The 23,362-nt window shown below is 42.7% G+C and overlaps 1 protein-coding gene across 1 annotated transcript; it reads left to right on the top strand.

Annotated features, from left to right (window-relative positions):
* Positions 1 to 1,028: 1,028 nt before the first annotated feature.
* On the top strand, positions 1,029 to 22,663 carry camsap3 (calmodulin regulated spectrin-associated protein family, member 3). The gene is made up of 17 exons (XM_069674839.1): positions 1,029 to 1,490; positions 7,296 to 7,558; positions 13,692 to 13,832; positions 14,072 to 14,158; positions 15,306 to 15,444; positions 15,528 to 15,667; positions 15,765 to 15,849; positions 15,940 to 15,982; positions 16,072 to 16,127; positions 16,389 to 16,461; positions 16,545 to 18,639; positions 18,737 to 18,861; positions 19,037 to 19,329; positions 19,425 to 19,518; positions 19,840 to 19,958; positions 20,049 to 20,167; positions 20,287 to 22,663. Exons 1-17 carry the CDS (start codon positions 1,358 to 1,360, stop codon positions 20,584 to 20,586), a joined length of 4,305 nt encoding a protein of 1,434 aa, XP_069530940.1. The 5' UTR covers positions 1,029 to 1,357; the 3' UTR covers positions 20,587 to 22,663.
* The last annotated feature ends 699 nt before the right edge of the window (positions 22,664 to 23,362 follow it).

The following is a 23,362-nucleotide window of genomic DNA, read 5'->3' as shown; positions in this document are numbered from 1 at the left end:
GCACTGGGGCACTTTGAGTGCTCTTGGAACTTTGTGCAATATCATGTGATGAGGCACTCTTGGGATTTGTGTTTTCACATGTGGCTGGTGCTACTGGAAATGTCTTCAAAGCAATCTGAAAGAAACAGTCTCAGCCCCAGCAATTATAAGCAAACAGCTAATCTATTTTCCAAACTTTATAAGCCTTTCTACTTTCTGTATGGATTTACACTGAATAGCACATTCACTCTATTTATCTAACTGCAGGCTTTTTGTATATACTACAGGCTGCTGTTCATGGGAGTAAGATATATATGCAGGTGAACATATTTCCAGGGTTTTGACAACTGTTCTATACCAACTCTATTATTTGATCAGCAGCTAATATGAATACCTTTTTTTGTATATTTTTTTGTGTGCTTTGTTGTTGTTTTTTTAACTTTATTTTGCCAAAGCAGACAATACAGGCACTACAAGAAAAGGTCAGCATTGAAATTGACTCATTTGCGACTAATGTTGCTTTTTATCTCTATTCCTTTATGCATTTAAAATAGAAATATAGCACTATTGTATTTTTCTGACTCATACTGTATTTTGGTGTTGACCATGGCGGGCAGGGTGTGTGAACTACTTGAATAAAACATCAATAACAATAATTTACAAAAAACAACATTCTTAAAAGGGGCTCGTATACATTTCACCCAACACAGGACAGCGTGTATACACGTTCTTTTATACCAATACATAGGTAAAAAAACAATTCCACGAAGTTGGGTCACGGTATATTCCTGTTGTTGGGACTGTTTGACGTACGAAGCCAAAGGGTGGGCCTTCTGGCGTTCATCTGTCTGTGTGTGTGTGTCAGAAGTAGAACTTGAAGCAAAAGTCACACCACACCTCTACCTGCTGTCTGTGTTCACGCAGTGAGATCCCGCCCCCCCATTGCTCGAACTAAATTTTTATTGGACGCCGGGATGACTGAGTGATGCCAGTGTGGAGCACCTGGTAGTCAGTCATCGGCCGGGCTCAGCGGAGCTGCCTACAGCAGACTGAGCACACAGCAATGCGGACGAACAAGGGCAAAAACGAGAGAAATAGTTCGGTTTTCTGTAGCAACCCGACGGGTCGGGGCTTTGCTTGGTCGTAAAGAATTATTTAACAGGGGTTTCGTCTCTAAAACTCCACAGAAAAGGACAATAACAGGATTGGATACAGCTCCGGGGCGGATATTTTCCGGACTAAATCCCTACTCACATTCGTATTCCCAGCACCGGTATCGTGTGGAATAGTCGGCTTAGAGAATGAAGGCTTGAATATTTTTATACTTTCTTGTAGCCCTTTTGCCAGAACCCTTTTTTCCATTTTTTACAGACTCGCTATGGTGGACTCCCCTACCATGAGGAAGACTTTTGTAGTCCCAGACATAAAGCCATTGGATTTGTATGACTGTACTAAAGCAAAAATATGCGCAAGTGTCGGGTGGCTACTGGCAAAGTCCTACGGGAGTACAGGTAGGTTTCGGTTCAGGATGTAGGCCTGATGAGTTGTTATATTGTTTAGAGAGGTTGCATGAAGATCACCATCCTTTTGTTTTCTAGCATTAGCTTATATTTATATTCTGTTCAGCACTGTAGCGGAAAGCACATGTAGGGAAACTACGGTGGATGTATAGCTCAGCAATTTTCAGCACAAAGAGCAGCATATGAAAGGGGGACCATTCACGGTATGCATTTTTGACTCAGACATTTCATTTGTTCTCACTCAATGTGTGGTCACATATTCTCGGTATATGTGTGTCAGAGAAACGGGCCTCCTCCCTAGGCCTTATCACGCTAACCCATTTTGTCGTATTTCTAGCCGCCAGGCTTCAGTCACAATTTGCAGGCTACTGGGTATGTTTTTAATCCGGTTAAACAGGCATGGCACATGCGGCGTACATGATTTGCACTGCCATTCTTCTCTCCATGTGATGACAGCAGTGAAGTAAATGTGGACACCACTTTTCTCCGCAGTTCATAATCAGGGTTAAATAGCTGCATGTAATAGCTAATTGTACACTAGTCAATAACAAAAATACGTTTCAGATTGTCAGATGCTTTTTTCTCCAATTTCTTTAAGTCCACCAACCTCAAGGTGCATTTGAGGAACCATCCAGCCTCTATGATGCTAAACGCACATTACTCGGAAAATACCCTTGGTGCATAGAGCATAGGTATCATACGAGGTACTTTTGCCTTATGTTTATTGAGTCATGTCTTAAAACAGCGTCAGCTTTGACCCTGAGGTGATAACACCTCTCTTTGTTGTCAAGCCCTATCTGGTAAAGATTAGTTCTCACAACGAAGACAAAAAACTACCATGTTTGTAGTTTGATGACATGCTCGTTTTTGTACAGTTTACCAGAAGAGTACACACAGTTGTCTATTGATAGGACACTGTTTTCCAAGTAATCTTGGGTGGCATACATTAACTAGTAGACCACGACACAAAAAAAACTAAACTAAACCAAACACATTGTCATTTTTGGTGTGTGCTTGTCAATAAGTACTCAGAGGTTAAAGATCAAGGTTTCAATGGTAGACACTCGGTTATGACTGGTATGTTGTGAGGGATTAGCTTTGTTTTACTCAAACAACATGACTTGCGTGTTACACAATTTCAGACAGTGCTTCAGTCCAGGACTATAGACTGGTGCAGCCTCTGTGTGCTCTGTTTAGCACTTCAACCACACCCTCTGGTCAAAGTCACTCTCCATGCCAAGCTTCAGGAATATGAGGACCAAGATAGTGTTGATGTATAGTTTATACCTTACTGGTTGTTTTCTACCCAGTCAAGATGACATCATCAAGTCTCCTCCCAAAAATTCAAATTGGTAAAACAACAGATACAGCACAGCATCCGCAAGACTGGGTCATCAGGTCTTCGGCTCTTCCAGGTCAATTAACCCATCTGACAATAGGCCACATATTTAATGTCTGAGTTGTTAAAATACAAAAGGAATTTCCAATTAGACGTAAGGTCTCTGTGAAAACTTATTTAGAAAGATGAATGTTTTAAATGGTAGCTAAAATGTGTAGCTTTAAATGAGAGCAGGGAAGGGCCTAAAGACATAACAAAATCAAAAAAGATATTTAGTCATATATTGACTTCCCTAAAATGAATCCCTGTGCAATCATAATAATCTGAAAGCTGCTTACAGGCTTGGACATAAATAGATATTTTAGCATGACATTTCTTTTTCAGGCTGGAAGCTTGGAGAGTTGAGGGCAGAATACTACTAGTGTTACCCTCATCTTCACTACAACTAAATTCACCGTGTCATAGTGGCTAAATTCTCTTAATCCCAAATATAGGAGCTAAATCAGAATCCTTTAGCCAAGAAAAGTCATAACCATCCCTTATGGAAGGAAACACTTGCCATACCCACAATTCCTTGCTCTGTCAATCGAAGGCAAGCATAGGGTTAGGGTTAAGGTTAGACAGTGGGTGTTCCCTATAGACTGTTTGATCCTCCCTGTTGGAAGCTTTATAATAACATTGTTAAAAATCTTATCATTACATGCTCTTATATGCTGTGAATAGTTTATACTGATTTATATGTCATAGATGTCAAGTACGCAACAAGTAGTCATGATTTCAACATATATTTCTCAATACTTGTATTTCAAGACTTGCTTTGTAGATATCTAGGTGCCAATGTCTTAAGATATTTTGTAATGTCTCTACCTGTCGTGTATGCTTTCAATTAGAGGAAGGGAGAATGGTTCGACAGGATGTTATTAATAAACTACCTATGACAGATGACTTGACAGATCATTTGAGGGCAACTTAAATTAGCTTGGAACTGTTACAAGAATGATACCAGAAAATCTTGACTCACCAGTTTGTAGGATTCTTTAATCAATCAATCAAACAATTTTCTCCTATAGTTCCTGCTAGTAATGTAATTTGAAAGTGTTTGGTATCTTCTTGTATTTTGTTTCTAGCTATGTAACAAAACTAACCTTGCACCATGTTTAGCTCCACCTAGCTACAAAGCTCCTGGGCTCATACTGAAATCCTATTGGAACAATTACTCATCCTCTCCCAATCATTGTAACTATGGTGAGTCAACAAGAGAAAAGGACCTGAGGAGGATGTTACTTTGCTATGAGTATTTATTCAAGCGGTAGGAAGTCCTATTGTTATACCGAATAGATAAAGATGCACAGTGCATTTCAAGATAATGTGATACCTTATTGTAAGAGAAGTCATTTGCCAAACCAAACAGGGAGGTTAAAGGTCAGAGTAGGCCACATAAGAGTATACAGACATCTGGTTGGAAGTTAGTTGCAAACTTGAGGACATTTCTGCAAGGTGGAAATTTGCCAAGACAAATGCATCCTGCAACCTTTGTTACTTCTAATTGTGTTAGTCTCTCAGGCACCCACTGTGTGATCACTCTCACACTCTCTGTCTATAGGTTGTGTTTCTGTGTACACTGACACTTTAATGCAAATTTAGGCTACTGAGCTTGTGTTGTGCTACAGCGCTGTCAGTGGTGATGTGTTACAGGATACATAGGGCTGTTAGGGATGGCATATTTATGGTAAGTGGACCTGTGAATGTATAGGGAGACATGAGACCTCAATCATATGAGATATATCTTGAACCTAGATGGTAAATGCACCTTATAAGAAATGCATCGTGCCATTTTACAGCTGGCCATTGAAATATTTTAAAATTTACATTTATATGTAAATTGAATAGGATAGATCTCTCTCATTCTTGTATAAGACGTCTAAGCTGTTGTACATATGTTGGTATTAGCATTTTACTCAGAGCTCACAGTCACATGTAGAGTGGGGTGGTAACATGGGCCCTCTCACCACTGCTATATTTTGGGGCCACAAAACAGTACGTACTTTGTTCTAAAAATGAGAACGATAATCTTCTGTGTTTGATCCTTTTCCACCACATGATGAGGATGTTTGTAGCTCAATTTTCCTAGGACTTAGAAGTTACAGGCAGCAGCCTTATCAACAACTTGAACTTGAAATGCTTTCGTGAGGTTAAATGGTCTCCAGAAGTGGAATTGTGAGGGGAAAAAAATAGCAAACATGACCTGGCTCATCTTGAACTTCCTCATTGTATTCCCACTTTCCACGCTCTTATAAATTAGTTAATCTTTGCCTAGGTTCCTGAGGGGTCCATTAAGCAGCTTGATGGTTAAGATAGTAAATCCTTGCTATGCGTTGTTATTAAAAGAGAGAGCTACTTAATGATCATTGACAACCTTTAAATCCACTGTTTCTGATTGTTCCGCTTTTAATGTAAAGCGAGAAAGAATGGGTGGTGGGGTCCTGAAGGAGCCTGCTTGGTTTAAACTGTTGCTGATTCAAACCAACCTTTGTTTGGTTGTGTTTATGTTTCTCTGTGTCTGTTGATTACCGTCAGATAAGTGTGGTGATGTCAGTGACATGACCAGCACGCTAGCTCAATCAGTCAATGAAGCAGAAGGACACATGGCTCCTGTTATCAGAAGGCTATCAAGCAATGTGGTTCAGCACAGATAGACGCTCATACAACTGAACATACTGCAGCCAAGCTGTCTCAATTTAGTAAAGTTTTGAATGAGCAAATATTACACATAGCAGCTCATCACTGAAACTGCTCTGTGATCTTTCTCAAGATGTCAGCCTCAGCAAAGCACCTGCAAGTGTCGGGGATCACATCTCTTGTTAAAAAACCTTCTCACTTGATGGCAAACGCTTGCTTGGACCTCACTATTGAGGAGCGACCTCCCTGCTCACCCACCATGATAAGATCTTACACAGACCAGCAGATAAACACTGACCTTGTGACCTGTGACAGTGACACAGAGGCTGTTGCTCCAGTTTATGCAAACACACACGCTTGTGTTTTTAATCAAACTATTTCCCTGGACGTCTATTTTCAGCATTATGAAGGTATCGTATTTGTTTTTGCTTGGATTTGGCCTTCAGGCTGCCAACTGGTCATTCCTTTTATTGGCTCATATTGTATTTAGGTTTTAACATTAGTTGCTTAATTCAATGATATTTGCTTTTTAATGGACTGGGACATGGTTATGGGAGACTAAAATTTTAACTCTATGGCAAATAAGACAAAGTCATCGTTCATGTTCCAGACCTTCTCATAGGGAAATGTGCACATATATCTCTCTCTCTCATCTCACTGAGTTGTGGCATTTGCATCCTGCTTTGCCTCCGGGGGAAGTTTTTCTTCTTTTTTTTTTAACACGTCATCGTAGGAAGACTTTGGACCAAACACAAAAGGTGTATGTTATGTTTGGTGTGTCGCAGTGTTTACTGTGCTAAAGTAAGCATTGTAGTTTCAGTACACAGGAGCAGTTCTACAACAAAATAGACCATGTGGCGTGACTGCCAATATTGTCTATAGTCATTACAGAGAGAGAGAGAGTGAGACAGAGGACAGGGCATTGTCCAACCGCTGAAGCTGGGTGTTTTGTTTTGTTGTGTGATGTCAGTGGATCCATTGCATGACTGTATAATGACACAACAACATAGTGAAACCTCCCTTGAAATTACCCCTTTGTCACTGGTAAGCGCAATCTTAGACACCAATAGTTTTCTCCTTTCTCTTTGCAGGCAGACTGCAGGTATTTCAGCTTGTCTTTTCCAAGAGGTCCTTTAAACCAAGTGTTTACGCTGGCTATTGAGTTTTCCGCTGGTTTGCTCTGGGGGCAGAGAAACCAGTTTCACAGAGGGTGTGTCTTGTATATGTTGTTAGGATAATGAGTGCTGTGATCTTATTTAAAGAAAGACCAGTGCAAACAGATTATACATACAACCAAATGAGTTTGTTTTTTCATTATTTTGAGGTTGTATGTTTAGGTTTGGTTGCTAATTGTTTTACTACGGTAATTTACATCATATTTCTGAAGATCTGAAATTGAATATTTATGCAAAAAATCTGCATGAGTTTAAAAAAGAGGGGGGAGACACATGTAGCAGAGTATCTTGTAATCTGCAGATGCCAACCTCTGAGCTCGTCATGCCCCACTGACCTTGCTCTGCTCTACTCACTCGTATGATTATGGCTCTAGAGTATACACCAGCTGTCTTAATCTGAACCTGTCAGAATGCACGTTTCCAAGCTAGCAACAATAGAACATGCTGAAGATGATTAATAAGATTCTGCCAGTTTTCAACATTCAGAACCACATCTGTACATCACCCTCCATATTTTTGCATTTGTTTTACAGACAGCTCTTTCCTCGCACCACTGTTCCAGGAACTTATCTAACTATGTCTGTATGTTTTGTCTCTCGGTAGAGAATGTCCCTGCAGAGCTGCGTGACCCCTTCTACTGTGACCAGTATGAGCAGGAGCACCTTAAACCACCAGTCACGCGCCTCCTGCAGTCCTCAGAGCTCTACTGCCGCACATACAGCCTAATACTGGGCGGCACTGGAGCCGAGGCACAGCCCAAAGACAACGCTGCCCTGGTGCAGCTCCTCACTCAGAGAGGGCTACTCTCCAAAGAACAGGACGCACCAGTGACTGATGCAGACCTCCGACATAAACCCATCAAAATGGTAACGTTATTGGAACAGTAGTTGTTGAAGCCAAACCAATCTGGTGTTCAATTGTGTGGGGAGTGGGCTTCATGGATTAATTGAAGGGGATGTTTTTAGTGGTAGAAACTAAGGAGTGCACGTCTCCTCCTGTGAAACCGAATCCATCCAGGAGTCTGAAAAAGCAGAAGGGGTCGAGTGGGCTTGGTTTTTGATACAGGGGCTTGTTTATGCTTTGATTCTAGGGATTAAAGGACATCAAAAAGACCCTCACTCATTCAAACCCCACCCCCATCCTCCCTGCCCCAGCTGATCCTAGAGGATGAATGGATCCAGCTGCTGGGAGCAGGGCAGTCATGGTGACACAAGTGATGACTACTTTAATTCCACAGTGTGAGAGGGGAGGGAGGGAGAGAGGGCGTGTCTAGATTCACTAAAAGGTCCAGATCAGTCGTAGAACAATGGCTAACAGTTCTGGTGAAACTTTAGATTCTGCGCTGAGAAAACACCCTAGACTGGCTAGGTGAGTTAAATCCAGAGGAACTGGTTTGTGCTCATAGCCCCTGAAATGGATCTCTCGCTCGCTCTCTCTCGTCTTTAGTACACACATAATATAGTGCTAAATTCACAGTAGAGAAGGTCTCTTTAAGAGGATTTCTTCGCTATTTATAATGAGAGTGTTTTTCCTGCATGTCACATGCTCATCCTCTTGCACTCAATAGCAGGTCATATAGTCCTTCTACTACTTTCTAATCCCCACAATAAAATACAACTCACAAAATATTGAATTATTTTAGTTGTAGTGGTAATGCCTACAATTTTATCATCACTATAGTACCTGTTTAATGTCCTAATGACACGGTAGTTCTTTTAAATGCCTGATAATGCTGCAATATGTGTGTGCATGAATGCTGGCGTGCGTCTCAGTTCTGGGGGATGCTTTCAGGCCAGACCATGGACCACCTCCGCTGTAAATCCTAATCTTTAAGCTTGATTTTTGGCTCTCACTGTGAATACTGCATTTGCTGCTTTGGTGACTTCCTGTCACTGCTTGGCCCCTGGCTGCTCTCTAAGCTCGTCTGCTGCTGACTAGCACTGTAGCTACTAGCTACAGTGTGGCAAGCAGAGAAAGTGGGTCATGCTGCAGCAGCATTAGAAGGATGTAGCATCAATGTGGGTCTTGGCCGATAAACAGCTTTGGAACAGCAGCAATCTGCCGCAGCTCTGCTGTATATCGAATCTTCTGTGTCAAACAAGAAAATGACCTGTAGTGTAAGATCAATAAAGTATGTTGCGTCATGCTTGTTGGTGACAAGCCATGCACTTGTGATAGCTTTCTCTTTGTTAAAGGTGCGCCACACATCTAACGTATTTGCTGCTGTTTGTTGGTGATTGTAAAATCTGGCTTATGTATAAATCCAGAGATTTAGGTTTACACTAACCCATGAAGATGCTGGTTTTGGCTCTTGTAGCTGCAGTAAAGAGCGCCAATGACCTGCTCTCTATAAAACCACACAGTCTGCGCTGTGGGGAAAGTAGGGCAAAAACGGGCACATCAAAGCACACCTAATACATATAGAATCGTATTTAAATGACTTTTTTTCTTTATCAAATTGTGAACTGCTTCTACAGGATTTAAGGGGACTACTTTTTTTGTCGTTGCTTGTAGAATATTCTTGTCGTCATAGTTGAACCAAAATATATTTAAGGAAAAAGATGGTGTGAGCTGTGTGATCAGGGACTTAGTGGATTTAGTATGTAATATGAGCCGTATTAAATATTTATATGTAGAATGTTGTTATCAGCTGTTAACACTCGTATTTGTACACATGGTACTGATAATTATTTGAAAGAGAATGTGTTAAAAAAACAAACTTTAAACTTTCAGCATTAACATAAGTATTGATCATCTGTTATTGCCCTTTGTTTAATGTGTGTGTAGTGTGCATGAACTCCTTTAAACATTAAGTCATTGGCACTGCTTCTGCAGCCAATGCTAGCACCACTGTCTTTACACATCAGGGTTATCCTGAAAGGACAGCTCTGTAGATAGCACATCATTGGGGCTCAGCAATGGTGCTTCCAGCTACTCCAATCCCCTTCTTTCTGTATATGTGTGTTTGCCCTAATGGTAACTGTCCTTCTGGTGGGAGCCCAGCCTAGATTAGAGATAATCTGCCATGCAGACTGAACGTCATCATCCACGATTGGATGACACACCAGAGATGACCACTGACTCACCATGCACCTAACGTGTCTCACATCAAACCTTTTTGTCACAAAACAAGATCCATTTCAAACATACTGATTTTGGTTACACTGCTGATAGGGTTTAGCATTTGTTCCCACAGTAACAAAGTAAGTCATGTAGCCATAATTCAGCTAACCCTCTTCCTGGTCCCCTGTTGGTTTTGGATAGGCACTGACTGACACTTTGTCTTAAATCACACTGCTGTGTTGGCAACTTTCTGGTCAAGTGAGCATCAGTCAGGAGCTTAGTTGAACATAGAAGTGGCAGACTATCAGAAACAATAACCATCATCTTACACCATTTGTTCTGCTTTAGGCCTTTACTGATTTACTGAGTACCATTAAAATGTTTCTACCTTATGCTGAAGGACTAGTATTGCTCGCCAAGCAAACCGTTCATATTCATATAATTGTTCATATAAGCATGTGTTTTGAGAGAACCTCGTCTTAAATCCCCTGTCGGGCCCCAGACCTGCCTGATCCCCCTGTTTGTCTACCCCTCAGTAAGCACCAGGCACGGTAGGGGGGTGGGGTTAAGTCATATTTCAGACATAATCTGATTTTGCCCTCATCGTAATCTCACTTAATGATCCACAAGATGCCTTTGCGGTCTTTGTTTGACTCAGTTTTTGACAGGATTATGCAAGCAGATTTACCAAATAGAGCCGTACTAACATTATTTCGAAGCGGCCAGTCAAAGAGTCGAAGTTTGTCCTGTCTTTGTGACATCGGTTTGAGGGGTGCTAACTGTTTGCTAGCTGGGTGTTTCCGCCGCAGAGAGCCGGTGCTAAGCCATTGCACAGAGCAATGCTGCGGTCAGGCTTGTGTTGAGATGCATTGTGGGTCAGCTGGTTGGTTGTTATGGTGACCTGGCAGGCTCTGTGCTGGGTGTTCATGAGTTGCTCCTCTCTCCCCTCTCATTAGGGAGACTTGTGATTAAGCTTAGCGAGCTCTCCTGGGTCTGCAACGGGAAATCCACTGGTAGCCCCCCTTCTCCCCCTGTCAGTCTGCACTTTTTGTCATGAATTACCCAGCTCCTCTCTCCTCTGAATAACTACTGTACTACACAACAACAGGGCTGGCCACTTTCCCTCGGTCTGTCATTATTCCTTTTTCATTTCCTCTTTTTCTCTCAGTCATCCTGCCTCCTTTCACACTGTGACAATAGCTCAAACATATGATTAGACTTTGTGGCTGACTGCAGAGCTATGTTACTACCATAAATCATTTGTTGTCATGAGTGTTTAAACTCGGCTACTGAAAGAATTTAGCAGCAAGCTTTGAGTTTAGGTTTAAAAAACCCTAAAAATGACAAAGCAAAAATGGCTATAATCAATATCACAATATGATTATCTTTTCCATGTTGAGATGCAGTCAGTGATCGCTTTTCACTTAAACTGGCATTTGGTGTACCTGACAATGTTGCCAGGTAGTTTATAGTACAATATTGCAATTACATCAAAATTGCATTAGAATAAACCAATTGATGTTACGTGAAACAGCACATTCAAAACAATAACTTGAATTTGACCAGGATAATTATTTTTAAATACTAATTTTTTTTTCAACAATAATACAGTAAATTAAACTAATAATCATAATCATAGTATGGGAGTTGATATTTGTCTTAAGCCCCTTTCCCACTGGTCAAAAAACCTGCTAACACCCAGCTTTTTTACTTCGTGGGAAAGGCTACAATCTGCATTCAGACCCGGGTCAAATGACTCTGCAGTAGACCCGGATAATTATCGCCTCGGCTCCGATCGACAATGATGGGAACACAAAACCCGTGTCAACAATCTATGCTACGCTATGCTCCGTCGTAACTTCTGCGACTCCTTGTCATTGCAGCTACAAATTCTGTCCGTCTCCATCTAAGTGCTAGACCATTGTTCCAAATTTGTCTGCGCCGAGTTTGATACATAGACTGAATAAGTATGAGATACAATAAAGACCTAACCACCGTAACATCTTCATTGTTTACTAACCCTGTTTCCGGCGCGTTTGTGATGTCGGATGGTAACGCAGCAGAAAAGAGACCGACAGGAGTATACAGGGCATTTATTAGCGGGTCTTCCCGGGTCTAAAAAACCTGCATCAGTGTGCTAATTTTGGTGGGAAAGGGGTATTACAGTGTTAAATTGTCCATGCTATTTAATGATGCTCTAAATCAGTCAGATTGGCTCTCATAATCAGGCCCCCTTCTTTACTGCAGACATTTCCACTGAAAGAACAAGTCATGTCACAGACGCCTTAGCAGTCCTGGCAACAGTGTTGGGAGGGCGGGCCAGCCAGGGCCACACAGCTCCAAGTGACTGACTGCAGCACATCGAGAGAGCTTGGCCCAATGCTATCTGACAAGCCTTTGCTGGCATAGCCCGCCCTGCCCACCCCAGCGACGGGTCTGCCCTGGTCAGCACTTTACATCAGGGTTGAGTAGACAGACATGCAGAGAGGGCTCAAGCACACAGCTGGACTGCCACCAGCCCCTATCTGGGGCAACATAAGAGGTTAAAGTAAGAATTTTCTGGCCTCTGAAGTGGAATTTGTAAGCTGTAAAAAGGAACAGGCACTGATTTGCACAGATTAGGCTCAAAACTAAAGATTGGAGATTGGAGAAGTGGCCCCATGGCAGGAATGTGTTGTTTACGAGTGGTCTGTCCCCTCTGTTGGCCAGAATTAATTATTTCAACAAGGACCTTGTTGCAACGAGCTGATAGTGAGGAGAGAGGGGCTGAGAACCTCTGTTGGATAGCAACTAAAAGTTATATAGATAGAGGAGACAAAGATAGAAGGCTCTTACATTAAGTACAATGACCGAATAAGGAGGAAGATTTGTTTATAGAACGGCCTCACTGGCTGAACATGGTCCCCTCAGTCATTCTCGCCCTACATGTAATGAGCCAGTGTCTGGATGAGGCTTTCTAAAACTGGAAACTTTATTTACAACATCTTAAGAATTTGCTTTTATTTGTTTTTTTATATTAATTTATTAAATGCAATTTAATTTATTCGCATATTTGAAAAAATTGGTTCAGTTTGGAGGTTAGAAATAAATTAGATTAGGTTGGAGGCACAAACGAAACACAACTTCTAATGAGCTAACTGGTTTATAGAGTTAAGGCGCTTTCTCTGACTGAGCTGATAATGTTTGTGGTGCATTTTAATGGGCTCTAGCCTTTAGAAAGGGCTCTATAATGGTCTTTCAAGGATAAGGAAACGAGGTATGTCTGTTGGAAACAAATACATGGGAATGTCAGTTATGTGTAAGCATGAGTGTTATTGTTTGAAGTTGATTTTGTAAGCATTATTTTGCCTGACAAACACACACATGGACCAATTCAGCAGAAAAATACCTGCTTCTTCCAGTGAATGCTTTTCATTGTTGTTCTTACTGGCTATTAAGTTACAACACCTCATTTTATCCAGCTGTCTTTTATACATGAGTCATAGAGCAAAAGGGAAGGGAACAGGAAGACTTTTAAAGCGAAGGCAAATAAAGGTAAAGCAGCTGTGGAATGACAGTCCTGGGACACATGTGTTATCATTATACCAGTCTGTAGCCTATTTAAGGATTTAATGATTGTTCAAACAAAGGTCCAAAGTTCACCGACGTCTCCTGCTGTGTGTTTGCTTGTGGAAAAATGCAGTTTCTGCTGACTCACAGCTGGCTTATGATGACCTCTAGAGGACGCTGCTGGAAAAACAAAAAATGGTAGTGCTGCAGCAGTCAGAGGTAATCTCTGTTTTGCAGCAAGCAGTGCCCTGCTGAAGCAATACAAATGTCCGTCCTGCATTATTGTGTTAGCTGTAATTGAGTGATGCTGTCTGGACTCTCTGGCCTTCACTGTACACGGTCCCACCTCTCACAGTTCCTCCTCCCTCTCTCATGTGATTGATGCAGAGTGCTCACCTGGCATTGATAGATGCCCTGATGGCCGTTGGAGCCATGGAGACGGTGACCGCGGTGAAGTCACGTGGTTCCGCCGATCTACTGGGCGGAGCATCCAGCTGGGAGGATGCTCTGCTTAACTGGGTTAATGGGGTAAGGAAAAAGCCTAAAGGAAGAAGCAGTGTTTGTTTGAAGCAAACAACTTTATTGTACTGACAAAAATGTTTGTTTAGACTTTATCTCCACAAGACCTGTGTTGTTGATGCTCTGTCTGTTGATCTGTCTGTTTCGAACAGATACTTTACTCTTTAAGCCACTTAACAAATAACTGTATATTGTAGATCTGTCATCTACGTGTGTGATCCAATTAGTCTTTTTTTGCATGCTCTCAGTTAAACCAGAAGTTGAAAGAACGCACTGAAGGAGCCCAGAATGACACGTCTCAGGCCATTACAGAACCCCAACCTGTTCAACCCTTGGTGAGTATTAAATTACACATCAGGCGTATTACTGTTTCCTGTCCAACTAATATGATTTCACATACTGTTTGCTCTGCCGCACCCCCTCATACTCTACAAGCACAAGCAGTATTTATTGACACAATAAAACAAAGGCTGGCGTCACTGCTATGTCAACAAGGTTGTCTTGTCATTTCAAGAAAGAACCTTCATCACAACCCTTTCTCCTGTTTGTCTAGTTCTTCCACTGTAGGCTTAATGCGTCTTCTTCTGCTCCTGTTCTCCATTGCCCTGTCTTTTTTTCTATTTCCTGTCCCTCCTCCTTTCTGACAGTGTCCTACCCGCTGGTACTGGAAACTTGTTCCTGTAAGTTCTCTCCTTTCCTCTGATCCTTCCCCCTGTCCCTCCATCCCTCCAGTGTCTTCATCAAATTTATCAGCAAATATCTGATGGTCAGTTATGTTTTATTTTTTTCTTCATATGCTGGTGTGAGATTGCAAGTGTGTACCATCACACCCCAGTCTGCACTAAAATTGCACGTCGCAGCATAAATGTGGTCGGACGGGGCAGGACGGGGGGTGCGAAAGGTGTTGTTTGTTGACACGCGAGTGGCTCATGAATCACATGCTGTGTCGAATAAAGCCTTGAAACGCCTGTGTTCAACCGGTTCCTCTGGTCGTCTGTGCAGCAGAGGTGTGTGTTTGAGTTGAAATGGCTATGGGGGTTAACAGAGACGAGCTTCTTGTCAGCTGAGCCCCACTGACAGTTGGCTGTTTGTTCATAATGTGGTTGCACCTGAACCATTTTCTCCCTCTCTTGCATCCTGAGACCCTCAGCTATCACACTTGCTTCTAACAAAACCCTCTTTCTTCCCGCTCTGATTAAATCACTCCTTTTGCATTTGCTATTTGTTCACCTCAGATCTCTCTTGTTCGCATCAGCATGCTCTTTATCTGTCCCCTTTTAAAATATATAACTTTAACATAACATTTCTGTTATGTATCAGCGCATATTGACTTTACAGTATTCACCAATGTTTGGAAAACCTTGTCTTTGGTGGTGATTTTATTATAACATATTTACATGTCAAATACTGAACATGTAAACATTTAAAAAGTACCAGTGCTTTAATTGATTCTCTTGTTTGTTGTGTGTTTTTTTTTTTTAGCTCCGCTATAGGAAGGATAAAATTCAGTCGAAACAAAAGCCTATTTTTCCGGTGGTGAATGAAGTCAAAGACCTTTCCAGTGGTTGTGCCATCGCTGCAGTCATACATTACTATTGCCCTGGCCTCCTTAGACTTGAAGGTAGCAACAAACATTAACACAAAATGTTTTTAGTACTTTTGTTATTTATGTCAGTATAACACAGTTTCCTTTCTTTCTGTAAGACGTATGTATGAAGGAGTCCATGTCCGTAGCAGACAGCTTGTACAACCTGCAGTTCATCCGTGAATTCTGTGACAGCTGTTTGAGGAGCTGCTGTCACTTAGCCCTCGAGGACGTGCTTTATGCACCACAGGAGCTCCAGGTACACATATTAACAATTACTATCTTTAATAGACTGATTGACACATGCAAAACTTTTTCTTAATGTCTGATTGATTTTTACTGTGTGATTTGTTTAGCTCAACTTGCTGAGTTTTCTAGCAGAGCTGCTCAGCTGGTTCGAAGTACAAAGGCCAGAATTTGTTCAGCCAATAGACGCGTTATGTAAGTGTTATTAATTTTGTGGACTTTCGTAATACTGTGTAATCCTTCGAGTTGGATCATAACATTGCAGATCTTTTCTCTTTTTGTCAGGTGGACCCACACCAGTTACTCCAAGTAGCTTGAGCGGTAACAGGTGCGGGAGCTCTCTGAATATGATTTTTGTTTTGTAGTAGTCTCGTATTATTTGGATTTGAACTGAAAGGTTGTTTCTTTGCCCTTCAGTACCTCCCCTTCTATCTTCAAGAAGCCTTTCCTCCCCATCTCCTCTCCTGCGTCAGGTAAGACGAAGACTTTGTGCTGTCGCCATTAATTCGAGCTTCAGTGTTTTTTGAATGTTTCCATCATTTTACAATCTTTGCTTATTCCCTTAAATTCTTGTTTGTCTTTTAGTTGTTTTTTAGTGTTGTATGATAGTATTGTTTTCCTGTAAACTTTTTGTACATGTTGTTTTGTGTTATTGGTGTATTGCTTGGTTTATTTATGCATCCCTGTGTGGTGTGCATGCCTTTACGTGTCTGTGTGTGTCCCATTGTACTCAGGATCTTTGACTCAGTCTACCTCAATGTCTCATATAGAAGGAGTTGGAAAGACATGGAGCAAGAAACCTCTCAGGTACTTTCAGTAAAATGTAAACGCTATCTTTTCCCCTTATTTGTATTGTAATATAAACATTCTAATTTTTTTTTTCTTCTTAGCCGCCCCTTGTCAGCAGTGTCCTTCAGCATTCCTTTTGGCCTGGACAGTGATGTGGACATTGTGATGGGCAACCCTGTGATAACCCGCTCAGTAAGCTCAGACCAACTCAACCCAGCAAGCCAAAACATGACCCGAGTACCCTACACCCCTCCTGAAGACCTCAGCCATTTGCTGAGCAAACCCCCTGGTCCAAATGGTCCGCAGAGAGCTTCCTGGGCCACCCAGACTCCCAGTATTCCACGTTTGGCAGAGGAGAACGGCCTTGCAGCGAGTGAAGCAGGAGAGCTGCCTACCATAGAGGAGGCTCTTCAAATTATCCACAACGAGAGCAAGATGGAGCCTCGTTTACACCCCGATGGCGCTCCTGACGGCTTCTACCTCCACTCTCCTGATGACCCTGCTAGTTCTCGACATAACAACAACTTAGCACCTGTCAGCTGCTCTGCCCCTTCACGCTCAGGAATGATGTACCGGCCCACAGGAGAGTCCAGGGAGTCCGCTCGCACCAGAAACACCTCTGAATGTTCACGAGATGATGACTCAGTCTTGAGAGATGGAAGTGTTGACTCTGATGCGTCAGAGGACCTTCCTAAGGCCCAGTCCACTCCAACAACACCAGCTGCTGGTGCACAGTCTGAAAGAGGCCATGGCAAAGAGATGTCTGACAGTGGAGTGAAGATGACCAGCTTTGCAGAACGCAAAAAGAAACAGATGGATTCTCCCAAAGCCAGTGAACCCACTTCCCCTCAGATGACCACATGGGCACAAAAGACTGAGGAAAGCCCGAACAAGAGCCCACAACTCAATAATGAAATGTCTGAGCTGGGGGTTAGGCTTGAGGAGAAGCGTAAGGCTATCGAGGCCCAGAAGAAACGCATTGAGGCCATTTTTGCAAAACACAGGCAAAGACTTGGAAAGAGTGCCTTTCTGCAGCTAAAGAAAGAGCAGAATGAAGACGAAGGAGGGGACGGCCAGACCAGCACCTCCTCTACAGACGAAGACCTCTCTCGTTTGACACTAGAAGAAAGGCTAGCTCGAATGGCAGAGGAAGAGCAACAGGAACAAGATGAACAGCGCCTCTCAGTGGATGATGAGGGCAATGTCAAAGGAGGACCCATGCTCAACAAACCAGCCAGTCACTCCCAAGAAAAGGCAGGGACACCAGGAGAGAAAATGGTAGCTCCATTAGGAGACTATAACAATGCTGTATCCAAGCTGACTGCAGCTCTTAGCTCCCTGCAAAGTGACATGCAGCGACTGACTGAGCAGCAGAACCAGTTAGTCAAGAAGAAAACTGCAGGTTCCAGCAACAAATCCTGGGTCATTCCAGCCAGCCCTAAGACCTCAACGCCAGCCCCTCAACATGCACGCATGTCACGGGAATCCACCCGAGATTTAAATTCAGCCTCCTCCTCTCCATCGCCATCACGCAAAATTACAAACCACACCACTCCTCATAAATCTCCTCGAGTCCAACGTAGAGCCCAATCGGTGCCCCCTAAAAGCCCCAAACACCACCAACACAGTCGTCCCTTGGATATAAAGGGTCCAACCCTGTCAAGGGTTCTAAATGCACCACAAAACGTTGACCGCATCCCCCACCTTCGTCGTGTAAACCCATGGCAATCCCAAGTCCAGACTTCGTCCTCATTCTCCATTGGTGATTCTGACAGCTTAGATGAGCTGCGCTCATCTGGACCAACTCCTTTCACAACGCCTACAATTACTCCTATACCAACACCTACACCGACTCCCCATCCTGCTGCGGATGACACACTGTCAGAAGTGGGCTCCAATGACGATCACAGTATATTTAGCATGGACCTAGAGACAGGGCATTCACACGGTCCTTTAGCCAGAAGGGAGGAGCTTGCGGGTGGGGCCTGCAGCTCTGGTGCTGCATCAGAGTGCTCCTTCGAGAGTGATGCCCCTTCAGGTGTGTTAAACGGCAAACGCAGCAGCCTGATAGAGATCTCACTGTCTGCTCTGCGAGGAGACGGGGAGGAGGATGACCAAGTAGCTGATGCTTTCTCTGACTCGATGAGTGACCGGCTAGACCAGGACGTGAAAGGAGGGGTTGGTTTCTTTTTCAAGGTAGGTGACTGATTATTGTTACTGCATGTGCAATTCTGAAGATATTGTTTTGTAAGGACAGCGCATTCAAGCCTTTTTATTCCTGTGTTAACATTAGGATGATCAGGAGCGCCCCGTAGATGAGATGGCCCAGCGAAGAGCAGCTTTGCTGGAGAAACAGCAGAAGAGAGCAGAAGAGATGAAAAGACGCAAACTTGAGCAGGAGAAGGAAAAAGAGTCGAAGTGAGACACCTTTTTAATTTAACCCAATAAAGACTGTAGCATTTACTGTAGTCATGTTTTTGCACCAAATAACTAATGATGATAAGGATTTTATTGTTAAGTAGATTATTTATGTTCAATGAATCGTCAATGTCTCACATGGAAAGTTTTACACATTGTCTTCTTGTACTTTTAGCAAGCCTCAGTGGATGATCATCGAGGGCTGGGGGAATAAGGGTGAGGACAGACCCCAGACCCCGGGCACCCCTCCAACATCGCGCACTCCACCAGTAGAGGGGACCCCTCAGCGCAGGGGAGACTTTACAAGGCAGGAGTATGAGAGGAGGCAGCAGCTGAAGATCATGGAAGATTTGGACAAGGTGCTGAGGCAGAAACCCACCACGGTCCGCGGCGTCAAGAAGCAGAGACCCAAGACTGTGTTCAGGGATGACTCTGTCCTCTCTCAAAGCCCTGTCAAGGGATACATGGGTAAAAAGTCCTGATTTTAACCAACACTGGTCTTCGTCTTTGTAGGCACTCTTCAGCCCCTCACTAATATCATTTTTTTCTATCCCTTCTTTTAGGAAGCAGGTTGAACAAGGTGTACTCCCACTCAACCATGAACCTGTCGTCCATGGCTAACGACTCGGGAGGCCTGACTGTCAGGAAGTCTCCAAGGTAACCTGCACAGTGTCGGTGGAGTAGAGCTGGCCTTAATATATTTATCATATTGAGTTTTACATTTACAATAATTACATCTGTATTGTGTTTTGGATAATTTCTACTTCATGATTTATCATGTCTGATTGATCATCTTCCCTAAAATACTCTCAGAATATTTATCAAGGAATTCCCTGTGTGTTTATGTGAAATTGTACACAAACTACAGGTCTAGTAGTAGCTGTTTTGCAGTGTAAAGGTGCATGTAACATTATCATTAACACTCAGCTCTAAGGTAAATAACTAACTTTCATCATTTCACTTTTTTCCTTCCTCTAGCCGTTCACATTCTCCCTCCCGGCTGAGGTCGCCTGGACGAATGAGTGCTCAGAACGGAGAGAGAGACTGGGAGAACGGCTCCACGATTTCCTCCCCTGCCTCAATCCCAGAATACACAGGTGAGTCAAATGTTCCAAACTGAGCCATAATGAAAATGAACTAGTGAGCAGTGTTTTATGGGATTAATGTGTAAATGCTTTGTTTTGCAGGGCCAAAGCTCTACAAGGAGCCTAGCTTTAAGTCAAACAAGTTCATCATCCATAATGCGATCACTCGCTGCTGCCTGGCCGGCAAGGTCAATGAGCCCCAGAAAAACAAGATTGTAGAGGTAAGCCATGCTGCTGTGTCAGAGTCCAACAAGAAGGCCATCCTAACAAGGCTATAAGTGACTGATTTAAATTGTCACCTGCACTCTGTTTTAATCTACCGCTGTCTCTCCCTCTTCAGGAAATGGAGAAAAGCTCTGCCAACCACTTCCTCATCCTGTTCCGAGATGCAAGCTGCCAGTTCAGGGCTGTTTACACCATGAACCCTGAAACGGAGGAGATGGTACGACTCACTGGGATCGGCCCCCGGATGATCTCGCTTGAGATGGTCGATTCCATTTACAAGTACAGCTCTGACCGCAAGCAGTTCACTGTCATCCCGTCCAAAACCATGTCCATGAGTGTTGATGCCTTCACTATCCCCGGTCACTTTTGGCAAAAGCGCCCAGGAACTCCCAAGAAGCTTGGCACCCCGAAATGAAGACACGCCCGGGATGGGTAGGGATGTTACCATTCAGGGAACCAACCACCAACGTGACTCCTATTTTCTGCTATTTTGGCCAGTGAGGCACTTTGATTGTTCATTACCCAGTTAGACTAGTAGTGGACAGCATGACTACTTAATTTTTTGGCCAGCTTTCAACGTGGACCTCAAGAATGATCCGGTCGGCTCTACATGCCAAGAGAAGAGGCCATCACTCACTCATTCAGCAAATGTAGTTCCATTTAGTTTGTCTCTTGAGAGCTTCTGACTGGCTCTGCCTGGTCCAGCCAGATTGTAAAATGTAATACAACAGATCTTGTTGTGATGAAGAATTCTCTTGCACCCTGCCTCCTCTTGTCTTGCCTTACCCTGCCCCCTGGAGTCATTTTTGTGACTCTTAAGGTAAAAATAAGAGGGGACAACCTTACTGCCCTTGCCCACACGACAGTATTCTGGGCCGGAGCAGTTCTCGCCCCTCTAAATTCGGCTTGCTTTTCCTTTTGCTGCCTTTTCTTCTACTTCCAGGGCTAACTCTCTCTCCAATCTACTAAGACAAGTGGCTCAGCTCTCAGTCCTGATAGGAGATATCAGCTGAAAATTAATTGCAGGTAACGCTGCTCTCATATGAATGTAGGGCACACTCTTACCACTCATTCCATTCAGGGTTGTCTTATCAGAAAATACCGTAGTGGGTGGTTTCTCTGTGGGCTGCACTGGTAGGCGGCTACTGATGTTGTCGATGGACTTGCGCCCCTAGAAACTGCCCCCTGCCCCTGTAGTTTGTGCATTTCACTCCATTCCAACTCCTTCAGCTGTAGACATCTGGATGTTTTTTATACTATTTTGAAATGTTTTTGCTGGACAAATCGCTTCAGCCTTTTAGAGCTGAAATAGAGAATGAAATTCATGTGACTTTTCCTCCTCACCTGCTTTCTCATTTTCAACATGTGATAAACATTATCTGAGCTTATCTTGAAAATAATACTGGAAACATGAAGGAGGGCTTTATCCTATTTATCAATACATGGATTCAGCTCTGTGTGAAAATGATAATCAATGCTGATTTAATATATATGCTGAATGCTGATTTCTTTTTTTTTTTTGACAATGATTTGTAAAAAGTAAGATGACCTTTTGTAAGCTACGAATAAGCTAGCCTGCTGCTTAAGCATTAGTGAGCTGTATGTTTGAGACGAGAACGAGTGAATGAAAATGAAAAGAAATTGTCAAACAGCTGAGAATTGTTGAAACCTTGTTCCTGGGATGAATAAATCCTTTAGGTCACTAGCAGTCTGTTTCCTATTATATGATTCCCTGTTTGTGTGCACTGGCAGATACACAGAAGGTTTATTGAAGGATCATTTGACTGTAACAGCTCATCTTCCCCCACAGAGTCTCCTGAGACTCCTACATGCATAAGTGGGAGAATGTAAAATGCCAAGCTGTTTTTTTTTTTTTTTTTTGACAGTGCATCCATGGTTTTTTGGATAAACACTTGACCCTGCAAAAGCTTGTGATCAGGTCAATATCTCCACATCATCCGTGGGAAATTGTCCTCCATCCCTTCCTTTGTGGTCTTTAGCACTACAGCAGCTGCCGTGGTGCAGCTGTCTTCTTTCAAACCACGGACTGCCTCCAACAAATGTGTTGTGTGATAGACAATCCATTACAATCGGAAAACAATGGTTAGATGATTGATTGAAAGTGTGAGTGCAGGAGTGCATATGAAACTAGTGGATGTTTGTATTTATGTGTCTGTAAAGAGTAGTATGTGGTAGTGAAACACTATATTTTGATTCTGTGCAATTCTCCCGTAGAAACCCCCACGTTCCCCAGAGGTGTATTTATTTGGTTTGCATTAGAAGGTGCATTTGATGTTTAGTTTCAGGTCCTACTTGTGTCTTTTTTTTTGGTTGAGGTTGTAAATCACTCATTCATTTCATCGAACTTGTCATAACATTTATGTTTATCTTTCTCTTCTGTTATCAAATCTGTGCCAGCACATTATGTATGTTCATTTCATAAATTGACTTTCCTCGGCAACTGGACCAGAAAAATAAAAAATCTTTTTAAATCATCATCATCTGTTTTTTCATATCCATGATTATTTTATCATTTGCATTTTTTTCTAGGGATGCACGATATTGGATTTTTTGGCGATATCCGATATGCCGGTATTTTCCAACCTTTTTTGCCGATTGCTGATTTCGATACCGATGTTTTAGGCTTTTTTTCCACCTAATTGCAGTAGTGGAATTGATATCATGCCTATCCTTATTGCAGTAGCCAACTGGCAGATGCAGAAATAACATATTACAGTGCTTTTTAAAATGTACACATTCATTGGGCAATATGAGAAAGCTACTTAAACAAACCTATTGCACAGAACAAATACAGAAATCAACCTTGCTGTCTGTTTCGGAAACTGTAAAACTGCTATACCACAGACATCTTGCGCCCTTCTTCACGCTTGATGGAAGAGGCATGGTGCAGGCAGTGCACGCACACACACTCGCGCCGAGTTAATGTCGCGGCATTATGTCAAGCTTTGTTAGGGAATCGTGGAGCATTTAGGCATAAGGAAAGCATTGTTTTATCGGTGGAAAATATCGGCAGAAAAATGACCGATGCTGAAATGTCGCTTTCAATCCATAATCTGCAGATACCGATAACTGATATCATGCATCCCTACTTTTTTTTTTAAATTTTAAATGCCGTTGAAATCAGTTAGTGCCACTATCCTGTGAGTAAAGGCAAACTGTAGCTGATGAAA

Source organism: Semicossyphus pulcher, unplaced genomic scaffold (assembly GCF_022749685.1).
Source record: "Semicossyphus pulcher isolate SPU_LCO1_2020_fin unplaced genomic scaffold, fSemPul1.0.p SCAF_23, whole genome shotgun sequence".
Taxonomy (NCBI): Eukaryota; Metazoa; Chordata; class Actinopteri; order Labriformes; family Labridae; genus Semicossyphus; species Semicossyphus pulcher.
This window is presented reverse-complemented; position numbering and strand designations above follow the sequence as displayed.